The sequence below is a fragment of the Vigna unguiculata genome, chromosome 9 (assembly GCF_037176805.1).
Source record: "Vigna unguiculata cultivar grain cowpea cultivar isolate G323 ecotype 2 chromosome 9, ASM3717680v1, whole genome shotgun sequence".
In the NCBI taxonomy this organism is placed as follows: domain Eukaryota; kingdom Viridiplantae; phylum Streptophyta; class Magnoliopsida; order Fabales; family Fabaceae; genus Vigna; species Vigna unguiculata.
This window is the reverse complement of record NC_140800.1, coordinates 12,590,767-12,608,986: the sequence shown is the minus strand read 5'-3', so window position 1 is coordinate 12,608,986 and position 18,220 is coordinate 12,590,767. Positions and strand designations below refer to the sequence as shown.

General features: G+C 36.6%; 2 protein-coding genes across 2 annotated transcripts; both read right to left on the bottom strand.

The window, feature by feature from the left end:
* Positions 1–273: 273 nt before the first annotated feature.
* LOC146883563 (uncharacterized) lies at positions 274–1,696 on the bottom strand. Its single transcript, XM_085666616.1, has 4 exons — positions 1,469–1,696; positions 1,079–1,308; positions 650–734; positions 274–495 (listed from the first exon to the last, which is right to left on the bottom strand). Exons 1-4 carry the CDS (start codon positions 1,694–1,696, stop codon positions 274–276), a joined length of 765 nt encoding a protein of 254 aa, XP_085522742.1.
* Positions 1,697–2,744: 1,048 nt separating this feature from the next.
* LOC146883562 (uncharacterized) lies at positions 2,745–4,621 on the bottom strand. The gene is made up of 3 exons (XM_085666614.1): positions 3,824–4,621; positions 3,056–3,625; positions 2,745–2,972 (listed from the first exon to the last, which is right to left on the bottom strand). Exons 1-3 carry the CDS (start codon positions 4,619–4,621, stop codon positions 2,745–2,747), a joined length of 1,596 nt encoding a protein of 531 aa, XP_085522740.1.
* Between the last annotated feature and the right edge of the window lie 13,599 nt (positions 4,622–18,220).

Here is an 18,220-nt window from a genome sequence, read left to right as displayed (position 1 = left end):
TTGTACTTTATTAGTTATTATTTATATGAATTTACTAGGTCTTACACATACCAAACTCATCATATTCAATCCATGAACCAATCCCATGCATGCACATTATTCACTTCATGCCTTTAACATATTAATTCATCCAAACATGTGGCAAACATACCAAGACAAAGGAGAAAACAGAACATGGTTCATTCTCGCCCAGCTTCTCGCTCAGGCAGAAGAGTCTCGCTCAGGCGAGAGTGTTCTCTCGCTCAGGCAAGCTCCCTTTGCCTAAGCGAGAACTCAAAGAGGGAACAGTGGTGCTGTCACGTTCTCTCGCTTAGGCGATACCTCCTCGCCTGAGCGAGATGGCCTCTCGCTCAAGACTGGAGCATGTCGGCTGAGCGACAGCTCGCGCAACACCAGAGAGGGTTTCCTGATACTCTCGCTTAGGCGAGCACCACTCGCTTGGGCGAGATTATCCGATTTTCTCCATTGTTCGCGCAAGTCAACATACAAGTTTGTCTAAAACAATTTCACAATAGATATTCATCTCATTCCAAACATCATTCAATCATCAAAAGCACGAAATAAAGCGGCAAGACCAATAATATGTAATGAAAACACAAAAATAGTAAGAGTTCTAGCTTCCCTTACCTGGAAAGAGCTAACAAACTACTTCGACACCTAAGCCCATAACCACAACAGCTCCAAGAGTAGATTTAAGAGTTGGAGACAGTGGCACAAAAGGAAGATTGGATTTACTACAGTGAGCCCCAACATAAACCACGAAAATAACTTAGAAAGGGGTTATGGTTCAAGAACTAACTTACGTTGAGGGAGAACGGAGTTTAACTAGCTTGAACGGGATAAAGGGATAAACCCTAGCAGAGGTTCTGTGGAGAAAATGAGAGAGTGTGTGAGTACAAATTTTGGCAAGTGAGCTGAAAATGAGAGGGGTTAGGTTGCTTTAGGGGCCTTAGCACCCTATAGGCCAGCCCTTAGGCCCAACAGATTTAATGCCAGCCCTTAAACATTAGGGCATAAATAATTGGGCCTTACATTCTCCTCAACAAGAAAATTTTTGACCTCGAAAATAAAGACTTACTAGGGAAACAAATATGGACACGACATCCTCATGTCTTCCTCCAACTCCCAAGTAGAGTCACATATCCTCCGATCCCAGATAACTTTGACAAGATTGACTGGTTTTCCCCGAAGTTCCTCAATTCTGCTATCTTCTAAAGTCATTGGTGGTACCTTCATAGTGAGATCCTCCCTGATCTGCACATCCTTGGCCTCCAACACATGAGACAGATCAAACACATATTTCCTCAACTATGACACATGGAACACCGAATGAAGGTTTGCCAACTAAGGAGGCGATGCAATCTCATAAGCCACCACCAATCCTTTTCGATATCTTATAAGGGCCAAGGAACTTAGGAGAAAGCTTCCTTGAGCGAAGAGCCCTTCCCACACTAGTGATCCGGGTCACCCTCAGGAACACGTGATCTTCAGTCACGAATTCCAAGGGCCTCGTCCTGCGGTCTGCATAAGCCTTTTGCCTACTTTGAGAGGCCTGCATCCTATCTCTCACCATTCTCACTTTCTTAGTGGTGGTCTGCTCCAATAACTCTGGCCCAACCAATACTGCTTCCCCATCTTGATACCAATAAAGAGGGGTCCTACACTTCCTTTCGTATAGAGCCTCATACTGTGTCATGCCGATACTCGCATGGAAACTGTTGTTGTAAGTGAACTCTATAAAGGGCAAAACATCATCCCAAGCAACTAGATGATCCAGTACGCAGGTCCTCAACAAGTCCTCAAGCGACTGAATCGTTCTCTCGGATTGACCATCGGTCTAGGGATGATAGGTTGAACTCATAGTCAACTTGCATCCCAAAGGACTCTACAAAGTCTGCCAAAACTGTGAAGTGAACCGCGGATCCCTGTCAGAGACTATACTTGACGGCACTCTATGCAACCTCACGATTTCCTTAATGTACAACTAAGCCAACTGGGCCATAGACATCCTCAAGTTCATCGCCAAGAAATGAGCACTCTTGGTCAGTCGATCCACTATAACCTAGATGGTGTCATGCCCCCTAAAAGTCCTTGGCAAATGGGTCACAAAATCCATAGAGATGTTATCCCACTTCCACACTGGTATTTCCAAAGGTTGTAGAATTCCACCGAGTCTTTGATGCTCCACCTTCGCCTTCTGACATGTCAAACAGGCTGATACAAACTGTGCAACATCCTTCTTCATACCCTGCCACCAGAAGGTCTCCTTGAGATCCTGATACATCTTAGTCATGCCAGGATGCAAACTAAGACGACTCTTGTGCCCTTCCTCAAGGATCAACCGTTTTACCTCAACATCATCCGGCACACACACCTTGCCCTGAAACCTCAATATGCCATCATTACCCATGGCAAAATCCTTTGTCTCATCTGACCCAAGCTGCTCTCTAACTTTTTTTCAAACTGGCACCCAACAATTGTCTTTCTCTGACCGAGTCCAGGAAGTCACTAGATATAGTTAGGTTACTACATCTAATGGATTCAGATTCCAACTCCATTTGCAGCTTCATATCCCTGAATTTCTCTAGCAGTTCCACCTCCTTGATCATAAGGTGTGCAGTATGTACAATCTTCCTACTCAAGGCATCCGTTACCACATTTGCCTTTCCCGGATGATAAAGTAGCTCAAAATCATAGTCCTTCAAGAATTCCATCCACCTTTTCTGTCTCATGTTCAACTCCTTCTAATCAAATAAATATTTGAGGCTTTTATGATCACTGAACACACGAAACTGAGCATCGTAGAGATAGTTCCTCCAAATCTTCAAGACAAACACAATAGCCACTAACTCCAGGTCATGAGTGGGGTAGTTTCTCTCATGCACCTTAAGTTGTCTTGAAGCATAAGCCACCACCTTCTTCTCTTGCATTAACACACAGTCCAACCCTAGATGAGAGGCATCACAATAAACCTTAAAAGGTTTAACAACGTCAGGGATCACAAGTATCATAGCACTCGTCAACCTCCACTTAAGCTCTTGGAAACTTTCCTCACATTTATCCTCCAGGCGAAAGGTTGGTCCTTCCGGGTAAGTTGTGTCAAAAGCGCCACTATCTTGGAGAATCCTTCTATGAATCTCCTGTAGTAGCCAGCTACACCCACGAAGCTCTTGATCTTTGTGATCGACTTGGGACTCTCCCACTTAACCACTGCCTCAACCTTTTCTGGGTCCACTGCAATGCCCTGTGTAGATATCACATGGCCCAAAAACTGCACCTTATCCATCAAGAACTCGCACTTGGACAGTTTCGCATACAACTGCTTCTCCCTCAAAATACCAAGTACCAACCTCAGGTATTCTGCATGTTCCTCCTGAGTTCTGGAGTAGACAAGTAGATTGTCTATGAAGACTACGACAAACTTGTCTAAGAATGGCCTGAAGATCCTGTTCATGTAGTCAATGAACATAGCCGAAGCATTGGTCACACCGAAAGGCATAACCAAGTACTCGTAGTGCCCATATCGAGACCCGAAGGCCGTCTTCTGCACATCATCCGCCTTCACTAAAATCTGATGGTATCCTGACCGCAAATCTATCTTCGAGAACATCGACGATCCGTGCAACTAATCCATCAAGTCATCAATTCTCGGAAGGGGATACTTGTTCTTGATGGTCATCTTGTTTAACTGTCTGTAGTCCACACACAGACGCAAACTTCCATCCTTCTTCTTCACCAACAACACTAGTGCTCCCCAAGGCGAAGTACTAGGTCTTATGAATTGTTTCCCCAGTAATTCCTCAATCTGACTCTTTAGCTCTACCAGTTCTGTCGGGGCCATACGATATGGAGCCATCGACACTAGACCGATTCCAGGCACCAGGTCAATTGAGAACTCCACCTCCCTACTCGGAGGCAACCTTGACACTTCCTCTTGGAATACATCTTCAAATTCATGCACAACTGGTATCACTGACGTTATTTCTTCCTTCTCCACCTTTAGGTGCGTGAAGATGATGAAACATTGAGCGCCTTCCTGCATTTCCTTCATAACCCCTTGAGAAGATACCAACTCAGGCTCTTCTGAGTCGGGAAACAACAACCTCTTCTCTCGGCAATCTATAAGAATGCGATTGGCAGATAGCCAATCCATACCCAAGATCACCTCCAACTCTTGTAGAGGCAGGCATATCAGATTCACCCTGTATCTGCGCCCTTCCACCTCCACTGGACATCTAATGCACAAGGAAGACATCCTGACCAAACCCGATGTCGGAGTAGATACCACAAGTTCACACTGTAGCTTACACACTGGCAGATCCAAAAGTTTCACACATGCATCTGACACAAAGGAGTGTGTCACTCCAGAATCATATAGCACACAAAATTTCACCCCAACAATCATACAATACCCCATAACAAGGTTATCAGAGCCTGTAACCTCTACTCTTGTCATCGCATAAACTCTGCCCGTCGCTTGGGGCTTGTTGCCTCTGTTCCTCTGCTGGTTCTGCGCAGGAGTCTGAACTGGAGGTCGTACCACTACCCTAGCAAGGGAAGGACAATCTTTACCAAAGTGGCCATCCTTGCCATAATTGTTGCATCTACGGTAACCCTCCATATGTGGACATACTCTCCTCAGGTGAGGGCCTCCACACTGAAAGCACTGCACTCGACCTTGCTATGTGGGGAAGTTCCAGGACCCTTGAGACTAGTGATGAGGTCTGTCATAAGGCTTCCTCCTCTCCTCATGTCTCGGCTTGGACCCCGATGGTTCACCAATCCTCTGATGTTGTGGCAGGCACTGACGTTCTACCTCATTCTTCATTTTCTCCATCACTCTGGCCTTCTCCACCAGGGCAGCAAGATCCTTGATGGATAATGGGGCCACCATCAAACTAATAACACCGTAGAGACCATTCTCAAACTTGCAGCATCTCCACTATTTGTCGAGTGGTAACGTGTAGAAGCGGTTAAGGTGCTTGAACTTCTCAGCATATTCAGTCACTAATTTCCCTCCCTAGGTCAACTGGAGGAATTCCATCTCCTTCGCGTACCTCACACTGTCGGAAAAGTATTCAGATAGAAACTTTCCCCTGAAGGCCTCCCACGTGACTGGTTCTTCTCTTTCCTCCATGATGGACTTCATGCTGATCCACCAATGTTCCGCCTCTCCTGTAAGCATATATACTACAAAGGCTAGTCTGTTCTCCGCAGGGCACATTTTTGCATAAAAAATACGCTCTAAATCCTTTAGCCATTGATCTATGGTAGTCTTGCCATTAAATTTCACCGGGTGATGCTTCAGAAAGTCCTTTAGACTTCATTCCCTGACTACAGGTCGTGTCTCAGAACCAAAGATGGATACAACTATCCTGTTCTCTTCCAGCTGACGGAGGGCTTCCATATCCGCAGCTACCCTAGCAGCCTCCATCTACTGCATCACCAGCTATTGCTGCTCAAGCGACGTTGCCTATCGCTGCATTGATGCCTCGTGTTGCTACATCATAGCAGTGTCTGTTGTGTCATAACATCCATCATCGATTCTATTGTCCTAGCGATATCTAGTATATCGCCTTAAGAGGATTGAGAGGTCCTACGAGGAGGTGCCATAATTCACTAGCACACACGAAAACCAAAAGTTAGACTAGATAAGACACAAACTTAACTAAGAGCACACAAAATGACATAGAGAAAGCTAAGCGGACATCCAAGTCCACAAACTCTAAGGAGCGAAGATTCAGAGTATAATATAAGGAGCGAAGATTCAGAGTATAATGTAACGCTCCATTTAATAATTAAACTCAATTAAATGAAACGTCACACAATATAATATAAGGAGCGAAGATTCAGAGTATAACGTCACTCCATATAATTATCCAAAATACTCAGAGGAAAAATAAGGCACACCAAGATGCCAATACTGAATTAAGTACAAGAATTTACAATAAATGATTAATACTCAAAATAAGGTGATACATGGGCCACGACCCTAAATAAGACTCGGAGAAACGAAGACCATCCCACAAAGCTCAGCAGCGGAATCATCATTTCCCTATCGACCACGAGTACCTCTCGCTTCAGCTCACATCAATAAATTGATGATCATCGCAAAAGAGAAGAACCACACACATAGCAATCAAATAAGCAAAAAGGGTAAGCTAGAGCAGAAAACAATTTATCATACAGTTACGTACATATCCATAATAAAAAAATGCAAATATCACCTAATCATGTTATGACTTGCACACAATACACAAAGACTCGAGACACGACTCATCCGGATACATATAATTAGTCGGATTCAGCGGATGCTTGCACTTGTGGTGGACTTCTTGGTCTACTGAGCTGCTCTATCGAGGTATATGTTACAATATTTCATCGCCTACCCACAAGGTTAGTCCTTAATGAGTTTCAGACCTCCTGCTACTCTCACCACTAGAGTCAGTACACTCTATGTGAGACAAACTAACTCTTTAGAGTGTCAAGATGCAACCTTACCTTGAATCCTTACTAAATTATATAGATCGGGCACCACCATGAACTCCTAATAACATGGGTCATGGAATTACGTCCCGACCAACTGAGGCACCACCATGAGGTCTCACCTAGAGACTCATGGAATTACGTCCTAACCACATACAAATCATGTTTCGCCATCCAAAATAGGTATTCATCATGCATACCAATCTCATGCCAAACTTTATGACCAACCTTCATTCATATCCCATATCAAATTCATACCAAACTGTGTGTGGGTGTGTGTGTGCGTGTGTGTGTGCGTGCGTGTGTGTGGAATAATTTATATTTAACTTCATATCTTTATGATTCCATCTGGCCAATTTATTTTAAATATTGGTTAAAGTTTTTATATATATACTTTTTTGTTATTCCATATGTATACGCATTTTATTTTAATTTTATATATAACTCAAAATTTTAATTATAAATTTTGACTATTATTATTATGATTAGTGTTAATAAATATTTATTATTATTATTATTATTATTATTATTTAAATTATTATTATTATTTATTTAAGACCCACTTATTTTTTTTCTACCCTAAAAGTTTAAGGGCCTAGCCTCATCTGGTGGACCTAAGGGCCAGCCCTTAGGGTTCCCTCAAAGACTCACTTCCAGCCTCTTGGTTTTTCATTCTAAAATCACTTGCAAAAATAGCTCACTCCCCTTTTCTCTTTTCTCTAATAGAGAGCTCTGCTAGGGTTTGATCAAGGCTCTTCTCCGAGGTACCTAAGCTTCGTTTACTCGATGTAAGTTAATCACCAACTGGTACTTTCACTTCCCTGTCTCTATTGTCGTAGTTCCGACTAGGGTTATCTTAGTAACCTTATTATTGGTTCTGGTGTCAGTATTTTCAGCTCAAAAATCAGTTCCTAGAGCGGTAGTAATCCTCCATTTTGTGTGCTTGTGCCTTCTGCTAGCATCTTTCTAGGTAAGGGAAACTAGGTTTTCGTGTTTTCTTCATATCCGCCTGTTTTAGCTTTTTTTCGTGTTTAAGATTTTGGGGTGTTGTTGTGATTGTCTGGAATATTGATAAATGTCAATTGAGTCTCGAATGCTTGGATGTTGCACGTGTGAACAGTGGTGAGTGTAACATCCCTAAGGGAAATTACTTAATTTAAATAAATAAATAATAGGTGAAAATCAAAAGTCGTAATATTATCATTCCCAAATGCGGGAAAATTTAAAATTGTTATTCAAACGCCAAAAACTATGTAATAGCAGTAATAAAATTATTACAATTCCCAAAATACATTACAATAATAAAAGAAAACATAGTAAAATCTCCAGATCATAATGTCCCAACTAGCCCTCTCTTTGTCGTCTATGCATCCAAAACATCACCTGTAGTATCATCAGCTCCCGTGTAACAAATCACACGATCATCGCCAATCAGAAACAGAAAGGGTGAGCTTATAAAATGAAAATAACATATAAGGTAACCGAATATAAGCAAGACACCCATCTTATTCATCCTAGTTAGTTATTGGCCAAGACCTTATCCCCAAGGATTTTCAACCTTCACAACACACAAATAGTTTGCCTCAGATTCAGGGTTTATGATGCTCACACAAACCTGCCGGCTCGTGGTCCTGCCTCTACGAACCTCCCCGCTGTAGTCTTACTCTACAAACCTCCTTGCTTGTAGTCCTGCTCTATGGACTTGCCTGCCCGTAATCCAACACATGTGATCAACCAGCTATACCTCTCCACACGCAGCATCTCTCAAGTGTGAGCACGGATACGAACCTACCTCGCTCGTATCCTCACACGAGAGTAACTAGATATGAACCTCCCCGCTCATACCATCACGCGTTCACCACCATCCATGAACCTACCTGCTTATGGCACAACATCTTCTGATCCAAGTATAGCATCATTGCTTAAAACGCAACACACACAAGTCACAATCTGCAGCATTACCGCTTGGCACAACCTAAGCGCCACTAGGCAAAACCTGCACAGATCGCCTAGCGGTACAAGCCCCATCGTCAGGCGCCAGGCCCACGAACATAACCCCTATTTCACCGCTATCGCCTGGCATGTCACCTCTTGCCGCCAAGTGCTAGCCTCTCGCAGTCCCACTGTTGCAAGTCTATCGCCTGGCAGGTCACACCTTGCCGCCACCTTGTCGCCAAGCGCCATAAACTGCAGGAACCTCCCTACTGCTCCTATCGCTTGGCGCACACACCCAAGCCGCCAAACGCCATACCAGTAGCGTATTTCTGCTGGTTTTGGTGCCCCGATTAGGTTACTCCTTAATCTAAAAACTCTATCAAAGACATCACCACACTCTCAATTATCAGGACTTCATTCCTAATCACCCAGCATACCTCAATCTGTTCAATTTGCTATAACTCATATTTATATGTTCCTGGATTCTAGGTATGTGATAAATCAAGTTCTCTAATCTTAACAAATGGCTCAATCAGTCCTAAGAAAAGAGTTATTAACCTAATGTCGTAAAATCAAGCAATCTACTTCCTTTATACTATAATTCATACAATCCTTAGTATCCAATTCTCTCCTCATTAAGCTGCACGATTTTAATATTGATTCTTTAACTCACCAAGGCTTGACAATCCCACATTCCAAAAGCACCAATCCTAAAGAAAACTAATCTTTCCAATACGTAAAAATTGTTGGTAGGATTAACATTCCCCTTCCTTTTCTATATCCTTCTTTCACCACTCATAGATATAAAACACATCATCACTCCTCTTCCTTAGTCTCATTCTGTAATGTCATACTCATATTATCCCTTCCCATTTCATCACCTAATTTCATTTTAACATCCACGTACATGGTTTTCTCCTCTCATTGCCCAAATCACTTCAGCTTGCCAAACTGCACCTACTCTCGTCGTCGCCTGGCGGCAACCAGCGTACCGCCAGGTGATATATCAGCTCCTGGTAGAAACCTCTCTTTTCCATGCACCCGCGAGTGGCTCCTTCCCTTTCCTGAATTCATTCACTCTCTATCATGCTGAAAATACCCCAATCCACCTATGATTAATTGAACATCCTGCCTAATTCGATTATTTCCATTCGCTTATCTTAATCCTTTGGAATCAAATTACACACATTTCCTCCCACAATGCTAATCTGTTCTCACGATTTGTCACTCACCATTTTCCCAAGGAGTCAACATAGGCAGACATATTATTATTATCATGACAGGAATTGTAACATCCCTGGCTACCCCTCCTCGGGCCCCAGAGGCTGTCAGGTTACTATAGCCCAATGCACCACAACCCATCACCCTTCTCCGTCCATTCATACTGGGTGGGTTGTTGCCAGTGGGAATCGAACTCCCAACCTGACCTTGAACACCTCTGGCTCACTAGCATCATGCAATTAGGGTTTTGGCTCGTGATCCATTCATTGCGCCTAAAATACACCCACATCGCAGCTAGGTTTCTACATCACCAGCCACTAGGGTTCTTGAGAGGGCTGCGCTCCGTGAGGGTTCTGCCTTCACGCCCAACCAAAATCCGCATCAATCCAACCCACACCTGCATTTCCATCCGCGCAAATAAGAGCGCCTTTCTCTTCAGTATCTTCAGTATCGTGAACCAACGTATCACGTGTAGCAACCCAACCTAGGGTTTTCGTTCACGTTTTCCATCCTTAGCCGTTAGGGTTCTGTTTAGGCAGCAACTATTCTTGCCGTTAGGATGTTGTTAGACGACCTTCACCTTCTTCTGTTTGCTTTCTCCTGGTTGCCTTTAATTCTATAAAAGGGCATACCATTTCTTTGTAACATAGCTTAGATGAATGATAAATCTGGTTGAGAACACTCCCACTTTCGTCTCTGCTCAAACCCTTCACCTTAGATGAGGATTTATCCTCCTAGGGTTTCCAAACCAGTGAGATTCGAGCGTTATTCACCGATTATAAACCTTCCGCTGCGTTTTCCAGTCATTTTCACCGAACAAATGACTGCCAGAGGCTGTCTCTGTCGAACAGAGTACATTTCTGCCGATCAACGGCGCCGATGGCCTCATCAAGTGGTATCAGAGCCTAAAAAGAAATTAAAAAGGAATGGGCCTAGGCGTTGGCCCAATGCTATAAGCCTTATTGGGGTCACATAATCACTTTTGTAGCTAGGCTTTTCTACCCTTTCATCTTCATGCCAAAAGAAAATTTGGCAAAAAGAAAGAAGTTAATTCGTTCTTAGCAAGGTTTAAACCCACAACCCCTCAATTACAAAGTCAATGCACAACCAATTCAACCAATTCATGTTTCGTGATAATTACTATAATTATAGGATTACATTATCACGACTCACATTCAATCATATCAGTAAAATAATACACATAATAAAATATCATACAATTGGCAAACATAGGACTCGAACCCAAGTCCTCTCACATAATCACGTACTCTCAACCAATTGAGCTAGTACTTTTTCCTGTCACAACACTCCGCATTAAATGCCTTAAAGGCTCATACTACTCGTATTTATTAAATAATTATTTAAATTTCTTGGGTCTTATAGTGAGCACTGGTTTTCTCGTCCAAGCGAGTGTGCCTCGCCTAGGCAAGACTAGCAAAAGCTCGCTCAGGTTTTCTACTCGAATTGTCGCTCAGGCGACAAGCCTTCATTTTGAGTGAGGAGTAATCTCGCTCAGGCGAGGAGGTCTCGCCTAAGCGAGAAATCGCAGAAGCCATTGTTCCATTGCTCGAGCTCTCGCCTAGGCGAGAAGGGCTCGCTTAAGCGAGAACTTCTAGCATAAGCGAGACTGGGGCAGGTTTCGTGCTCTAGTTCTGATTGGTTCTCTGATGTGGTTGCTTGTCTGCCTGAAAGAGTGTTTTATTATAAAAGCATGAGGTATGATTGCCATGTATATTGTATGAGATGAAATGAGAATGAGATTTTACTATGTTGAATATAGCTTCCATATACCTTAGTAAGGTGTTTTAATTCACTAAAATTGGTTCACATGTTGAGTGTCTTACCACGAATTGTTATTGTGTGCAAAGAGTATTGTGCAGGTCAACACTTAGTATATCAGTGGTCATCCGTTAATAGTTCGAGAGTCATGATGTCTACCACGTGGGAGTTATGGACCAATTATCCTGCATCAGATTTCATTATGTTGAATATATAACTTCCATATACCTTAGTAAGGTGTTTTAATTCACTGGAATTGGTTTACATGTTGAGTGCCTTACCATAAACTGTTATTGTGTGCAAAAAGTATTGTGTAGGTCAACACATAGTATATAAATGGTCATTTGTTAATAGTTTCAAAGTCATGATGTGTGTCATGTGGGAGTTATGGACCAATTATCTCGCACCAGATTTCATTATGTTGAATATATAGCTTTCATATACCTTAGTAAGGTGTTTTAATTCACTGAAATTGGTTTACATGTTGAGTGTCTTACCACAGACTGTTATTGTGTGCAAAAAGTATTGCGTAGGTCAATACTTAGTATATAAATGGTCATTTGTTAATAGTTTCAGAGTCATGATGTCTGTCATGTGGGAGTTATGGATCAATTATCCAACACAAGAATTCATCATGTGCTATATACCTTCCATATTCCTTAGTGAGGTGTTTTAATTCACTGAATCTGGTTTACATATTGAGTGGCTTACCATAGACAACGTAATGTTACTAGTTTACAAAGGGTATTCGTAAATCTTACTCATAAATGGCGACTTAGTGTTGGCGTTCGGAATTGGTGCCTCCGGAGCGGACCCACCGCTTTCCATGTCGCCAAATTGAATTTAAGTAAAAAAAGGGGCAAAATAGGATAATTAGGGAAATATGTGTGGCATTGTTGAAAGAAAAGAAACCCTAAATTTTTAGAGAAGAAAACGAAAGAAAGGCGTTGGCTTTCACAGGGAGGGATAAAACGTTTGGAAAGAAGAAGAACTTGTTGTTGGGGAATGCTCTAGAAGTGTTTTTTCCGTAACCGTCTTTCTTTCACACTTCATACTTTCTCTATTCGTCACTTTTTCCCTCCCTCTCTTACCACTTTCATTTTTGCAAATAAAAAATAAAAGGAAATTAGACATCTACGTCAGGGAGTACAATAGGAGTCAAAACGAGAGAGTTAAAATATCATTTTCCAAAACTAAAATATCTTAACACTTCAACTTCTAGTCATCCATCAATTAATGTCATGTTTTACATCAATCACATGTAAATCAACAAAATATTGTAAATGACTACAAAGATCACTCCATTAGTTTTAAGGAATTGATATTTAAAAAATACTACTTATTTATAGTTAAATGATTATTATTATTATAAAAATATACACAAAAGATTTAACTTTATTATATTATGTAATCCTAAACTTAAATTTTATTTTCATAATCAAATATAATTATAACACTTAATAAAATTATATAAACTAATTATTTATTTAAATATAATAATTATTTATGTTTTTCTTAACGCATAATTAAAAAAAAAAAAAGACACATGCGTACGCGTATACACGAGACAAGACGAAGTAGATTTATTATATGATTGCTATCGTAAAAATGTACTCAAAGTTCACAGATTTTACTTTTTTATATTATGTAATTATAAACTTAAATATTATATTTATAATCAAATATAATTATAACACTTGATAATATTATATAAATTATTTATTTTTCAAATATAATAATTATTTATTGTTTTTCTTAACACATAATTAAAAAAAATCAAAAGACTCATATGCATGGGTCAAAATCTAGTTATTTAATAAAAAAAATGTTCAAAGACATTATTTGATGAGCATCTGACAACTCTTATAAGAATAAAATATTCTTAACAAAAATTAATTTTTATATTTTTAAAAGAAAGAGAAATTGAATATTAATGAGGGATAGTACCAAAATACCAATGTCCTTATTTAATCTATAACAATATATAAAGAGAATTTTTTCTTTTGTGTCCACATTTCAAAATTCCAATTTTATCTTTTAAAATGTAATTATTTATTAAATTTTTGAAAATTGACCTTTATTTTTACAAGTTTTTTATAAATTAGTCTATCTCTTCTTTTTCTCTTTTTTTCTATTTATCAACATATTATTCTCTCATCTTTTCTGATATATTCTATTTTATTTTTAATAAATATAATTTTATTTTATATATTAACTTAATAACATTATAATATCATCACCTACTGATATAATATCATGCATATATAAAATATGTACACACAGGTGCGATAGCATCTGTATTTACACTAATATATAATAATGAGGAAACAAAATGAGAATGACCGCAAAAATTGGGAGTGACGGAAGAAAACAATGGGGTGCAGAAAGAATCCCCAAGCAAAGAAGATAAAATCAACTTGCACTATTTGGACCAAAAAGAAATCCTCTTACCAATATGTGGATTTTGCTTCCTCCAGCTGCTTCATTATTAATTGCACCTCTACACTGATAAAAAACTGAAACATCTTTTCTCACTATATTACATCATCACGGCTGATATCACCACCATTGCGGAGAAAGAATAGGAGAGAGACAACTCTAAAGAGAAAGAAAAGAAAAAACATGTTGAATAAACTCATTATGGAAAACTCTTTTTAAAATGCATTTAATGTGTTAGAAAGTGTATCCTAAAAACTTATTATGAAAAATACATTCCGAAATGCATTACATACTTTGAAAAATTATTTTAAAAATTCTGTTATAAAAAACCTGTATCAAAATGTATTGTATTTTGAAAATTTCATTCCAGAAATCTCATTCGAAACTCTTATTCTAGAAATGTAGTTCTAGAAATCCCATTTTAGAAATTTCAGAAAGCTTGTTTTGAAAATTTTCTGAAATAAATAATTCAGAAAGCACTTTTACAACAACAAACATTCAATGATTTCGAATTCAATTTGTATCTTTATCAAATCTTTTACTTTCCTCCAACAACTCTCTTGAAAAACTATAAAGATTATCAAATTTGTTCAGTAACTATTTAATAAATTCCACGTACAATAATTTTGAACTCAATCACAATATACAACATAAAATTTAAATTCTTATTAGCATTATACACAGGACTTTTCTTAAGAGAGAGACCAAAAGTAATCTAAAGCCAAAATGAGAAAAGGTTTTAGTGGATGAATTTAGATACGAATGTTATGATTATATAAGTTTTGTTTTATTTATTTTTTCTTAAAATAGTAGGATTCTGATACATGTTATATTATTATTTACTGATAGACACCATGAATGTTAAAGAAGTGTGAGAAGAAAATTAAACATAAACCCTAATTCTGAGCCACATCCACATGCATTAACGCGTTGCTTGCTTTATACATTTTCAAAGTCTTCACAGTATAACCCACTCCCCAACAATGGCAAACACAAAATCTTGTCTTTCAATTATTTTGTTCTTTATTTTCCTTCTCTTTCTTGCCCACCACTCTCCATTTCTCCAAGGGACAACTCACATAACACACTCACTTTTTTAAAGAACAATTTATTATTATTATTATTATTATTATTATTATTATTATTTAATAAGAATAATAATTGTTATTATTTTATTGTGGTGTTCCTAAGGAGGAGGTATGTTCATCATCCATAATCAAATTCTCCTACCACCCTACTAGGTTTGTGACCTTGGATTATGCATACATAATCTTTTTGATTACTAAGATAGAGACAAACAACCTTTTTCTTCAAATCTTCATGTACAATGCCCCAAATAAAGAAAAAAAATGAAATAGCTAGGTATAATATATTTTAGCTAGGGATGGCAATGGGGCGGGGCGGGCACGGGTTTCGCTATCCCATACCCATCCCCGTAAAAGAAATTCATCCCCATCCCCATACCCAAACCCAACAGGTATTAAACTTTTGACCCATCATCATCCCCACCGGGTAACGGGTATAATCTCGTACCCATACCCATACCCATTTTCTTACTACTTCAATATTAATTTTAATTAATTTTTATAAAATAATAAAATTTTTATGATAAAGGAAACATAATATTATCAAATATTCAATATTAGAATGATTTGTTTCTTCCATATCAAATACTTTAAAATAAATTATAATTGTTTACATTTTATATAATAATACCAAATAAAATTTCATGAGAACTAAAACAATTATTAAATTTGCAAATATTAATGAAACATAATTGATAAAATTTAAAAATATTTTTTTAAAAATATAAAAGAAAAACAAATATTCAAATTAAAATATATTTTAAATGTTTGTTTACTTCAATCTTTTAAATTCTAATAAATCTTTTTTTATACACTAATAAAAGTTATAATACATCATTTGATCAAAATGATACAAAGAACATAATTGATATTTTAAATGTTTGTTTACTTCAATCTTTTAAATTCTAATAAATATCTTTTTTATACACTAATAAAAGTTATAATACATCATTTGATCAAAATGAAAAAAAGAACAAATAATAATCATAATAAAAGTTTAAAATAAATTATAATTGTTTACATTTTAGATTATAATACCAAATAAAGTTTCATGAGAACCAACACATTTATTAAATTTACAAACATTAATGAAACCTAGTTGATAATATTTAAAAATATTTTTTAAAAGTATAAGCGAAAAACAAATATTCAAATTAAAATATATTTTAAATGTTTGTTTACTTCAATCTTTTAAATTCTAATGAATATCTTTTTTATATACTAATAAAAGTTATAATACATCATTTGATCAAAATGATACAAAGAACAAATAATAATCATAATAAAAGTTTAAAATAAATTATAATTATTTACATTTTAGATTATAATACCAAATAAAATTTCATGAGAACCAACACATTTATTAAATTTGCAAACATTAATGAAACCTAGTTGATGAAATTTAAAAATACTTTTAAAAAAATATAAAAGGAAACAAATATTCAGATTAAAATATATTTTAAATATTTGTTTACTTCAATATTTTAAATTCTAATGAATCTCTTTTTTATACACTAATAAAAGTTATAATACATTACTTAATCAAAATGATACAAAGAACAAATAATAATCATAATAATAAAATTTTAACATAGATCTTGTATCTTTTGAACTTCAATTATGTTGGATGGTAATAAAAAAATATTAATGACAATTACATTAAATTTTTATATTGTAGTAAATAAAAGTTATTTATATAATTATAGTGAAAAAATTACAGTATGATTGATAATGAGTTAAAAAATAAAAAATAATTAAATAAAATATATCGAAATAGTATTATACATAATGAAAATAAACAAGAAATAAAAATATTAAAAAGTTAACAAATGTTTACAAACAATTTAAGAGACTATTGAAAGAAATCGCACAAAAGAAAACAAATGTATAATTAAGGGTATGATAAGTTAAAAAATATCTTATAGATCTAAGAAAACTTTTCAAATATCAACATATATATACTCAATAGTTGAGAAATAACAAAAAATGTTTTAGTGAAATAAAAAAGTTATTCAAATGAAACAAAAACTAATAATAAGAATAATAAGTAAATGATTTTTTTTTTATATTACCTAGTAAACGAAATGTTTGTGCTATTAAATACTTAATTGAGAGTATTAAACATTTTCATGTGAAAGAAAAATATACATTAAATAAAAATATTAAAAAATAATAGAAATATTCAAATGTGAGACATAACATTTTTTAATTAACATACATATTTTGAACATAATTACATAAAGATTATGATAAGATGAAAAATATAATTGAAATGCAAATGAGTTTCATGACAACCCAAATAATTAGAATAAATAAAAAATAATATATATATATATATATATATATATATATATATATATATGTGGTTATTTAATTAATTAGTAATATTTTAATAATTTAAACGGGGACGGGTAATATGGCGGAGATATGTACATCCCCATACCCATCCCCATACCCAATTGAAAAAGTCGGGGATTCCCCATACCCATACCCATACTCAGTCAATGCGGGGATTCCCCGTCAAAACGGAGACGGGTTCGGGCAATACCTACGGGGACGGGTTTATTTGCCATCTCTAATTTTAGCGTATATTAGTTTAAGAAATAATATCTTATAGTTAATGTGTGTGTGTGTATGAAAGTATAATTAAAGGAAGGAAAGTTAACATTAGACGTGAACCATTTCCACGTCTTCTGTGATTGGCTCATTTTATATGATTTTTCTATTTTGGATGACACGTGTCAACATGTTATTGGCATATGGCACGTGGGTCAAACCCAAATAAAAATTTTATTCTTTTTTTGTTTTATTTTTTTTGTGTGTGTTTGTGATCTTTAATTAGTGCTAAGGATAATGCAAATTAATTAGGGTAGATGATTGATCATAATAAATAAATTAGGGATTGTGGGCTAGATTTTAGACCCATTGAATGCATAATCAATTCAGCTACAAAGATATGAGGACTACATAAGGGAACATTGTTATGACACTAGGGCCCAAATGTCTCTTAACGGTCACTTTTATAGTTCTTCACCTCAAAAGCAAAATTGCACATTACTTGGAAACTTTATCATTCTTTAGAAAAAAGAAGAAGAAATAGCATTTATATTGGAGGTGCATTATCATACCTTTCTTACCATTGCAACAATTCATGTTAAGATAGATGTGTTTATCATTACTAGAAAAAAATGCAATTTAACAACTGATATTAGTCATTGAAATAATTTAGTCATAAATTGTGACTAAAATAGTCATTGAATCATAATAATAACAAA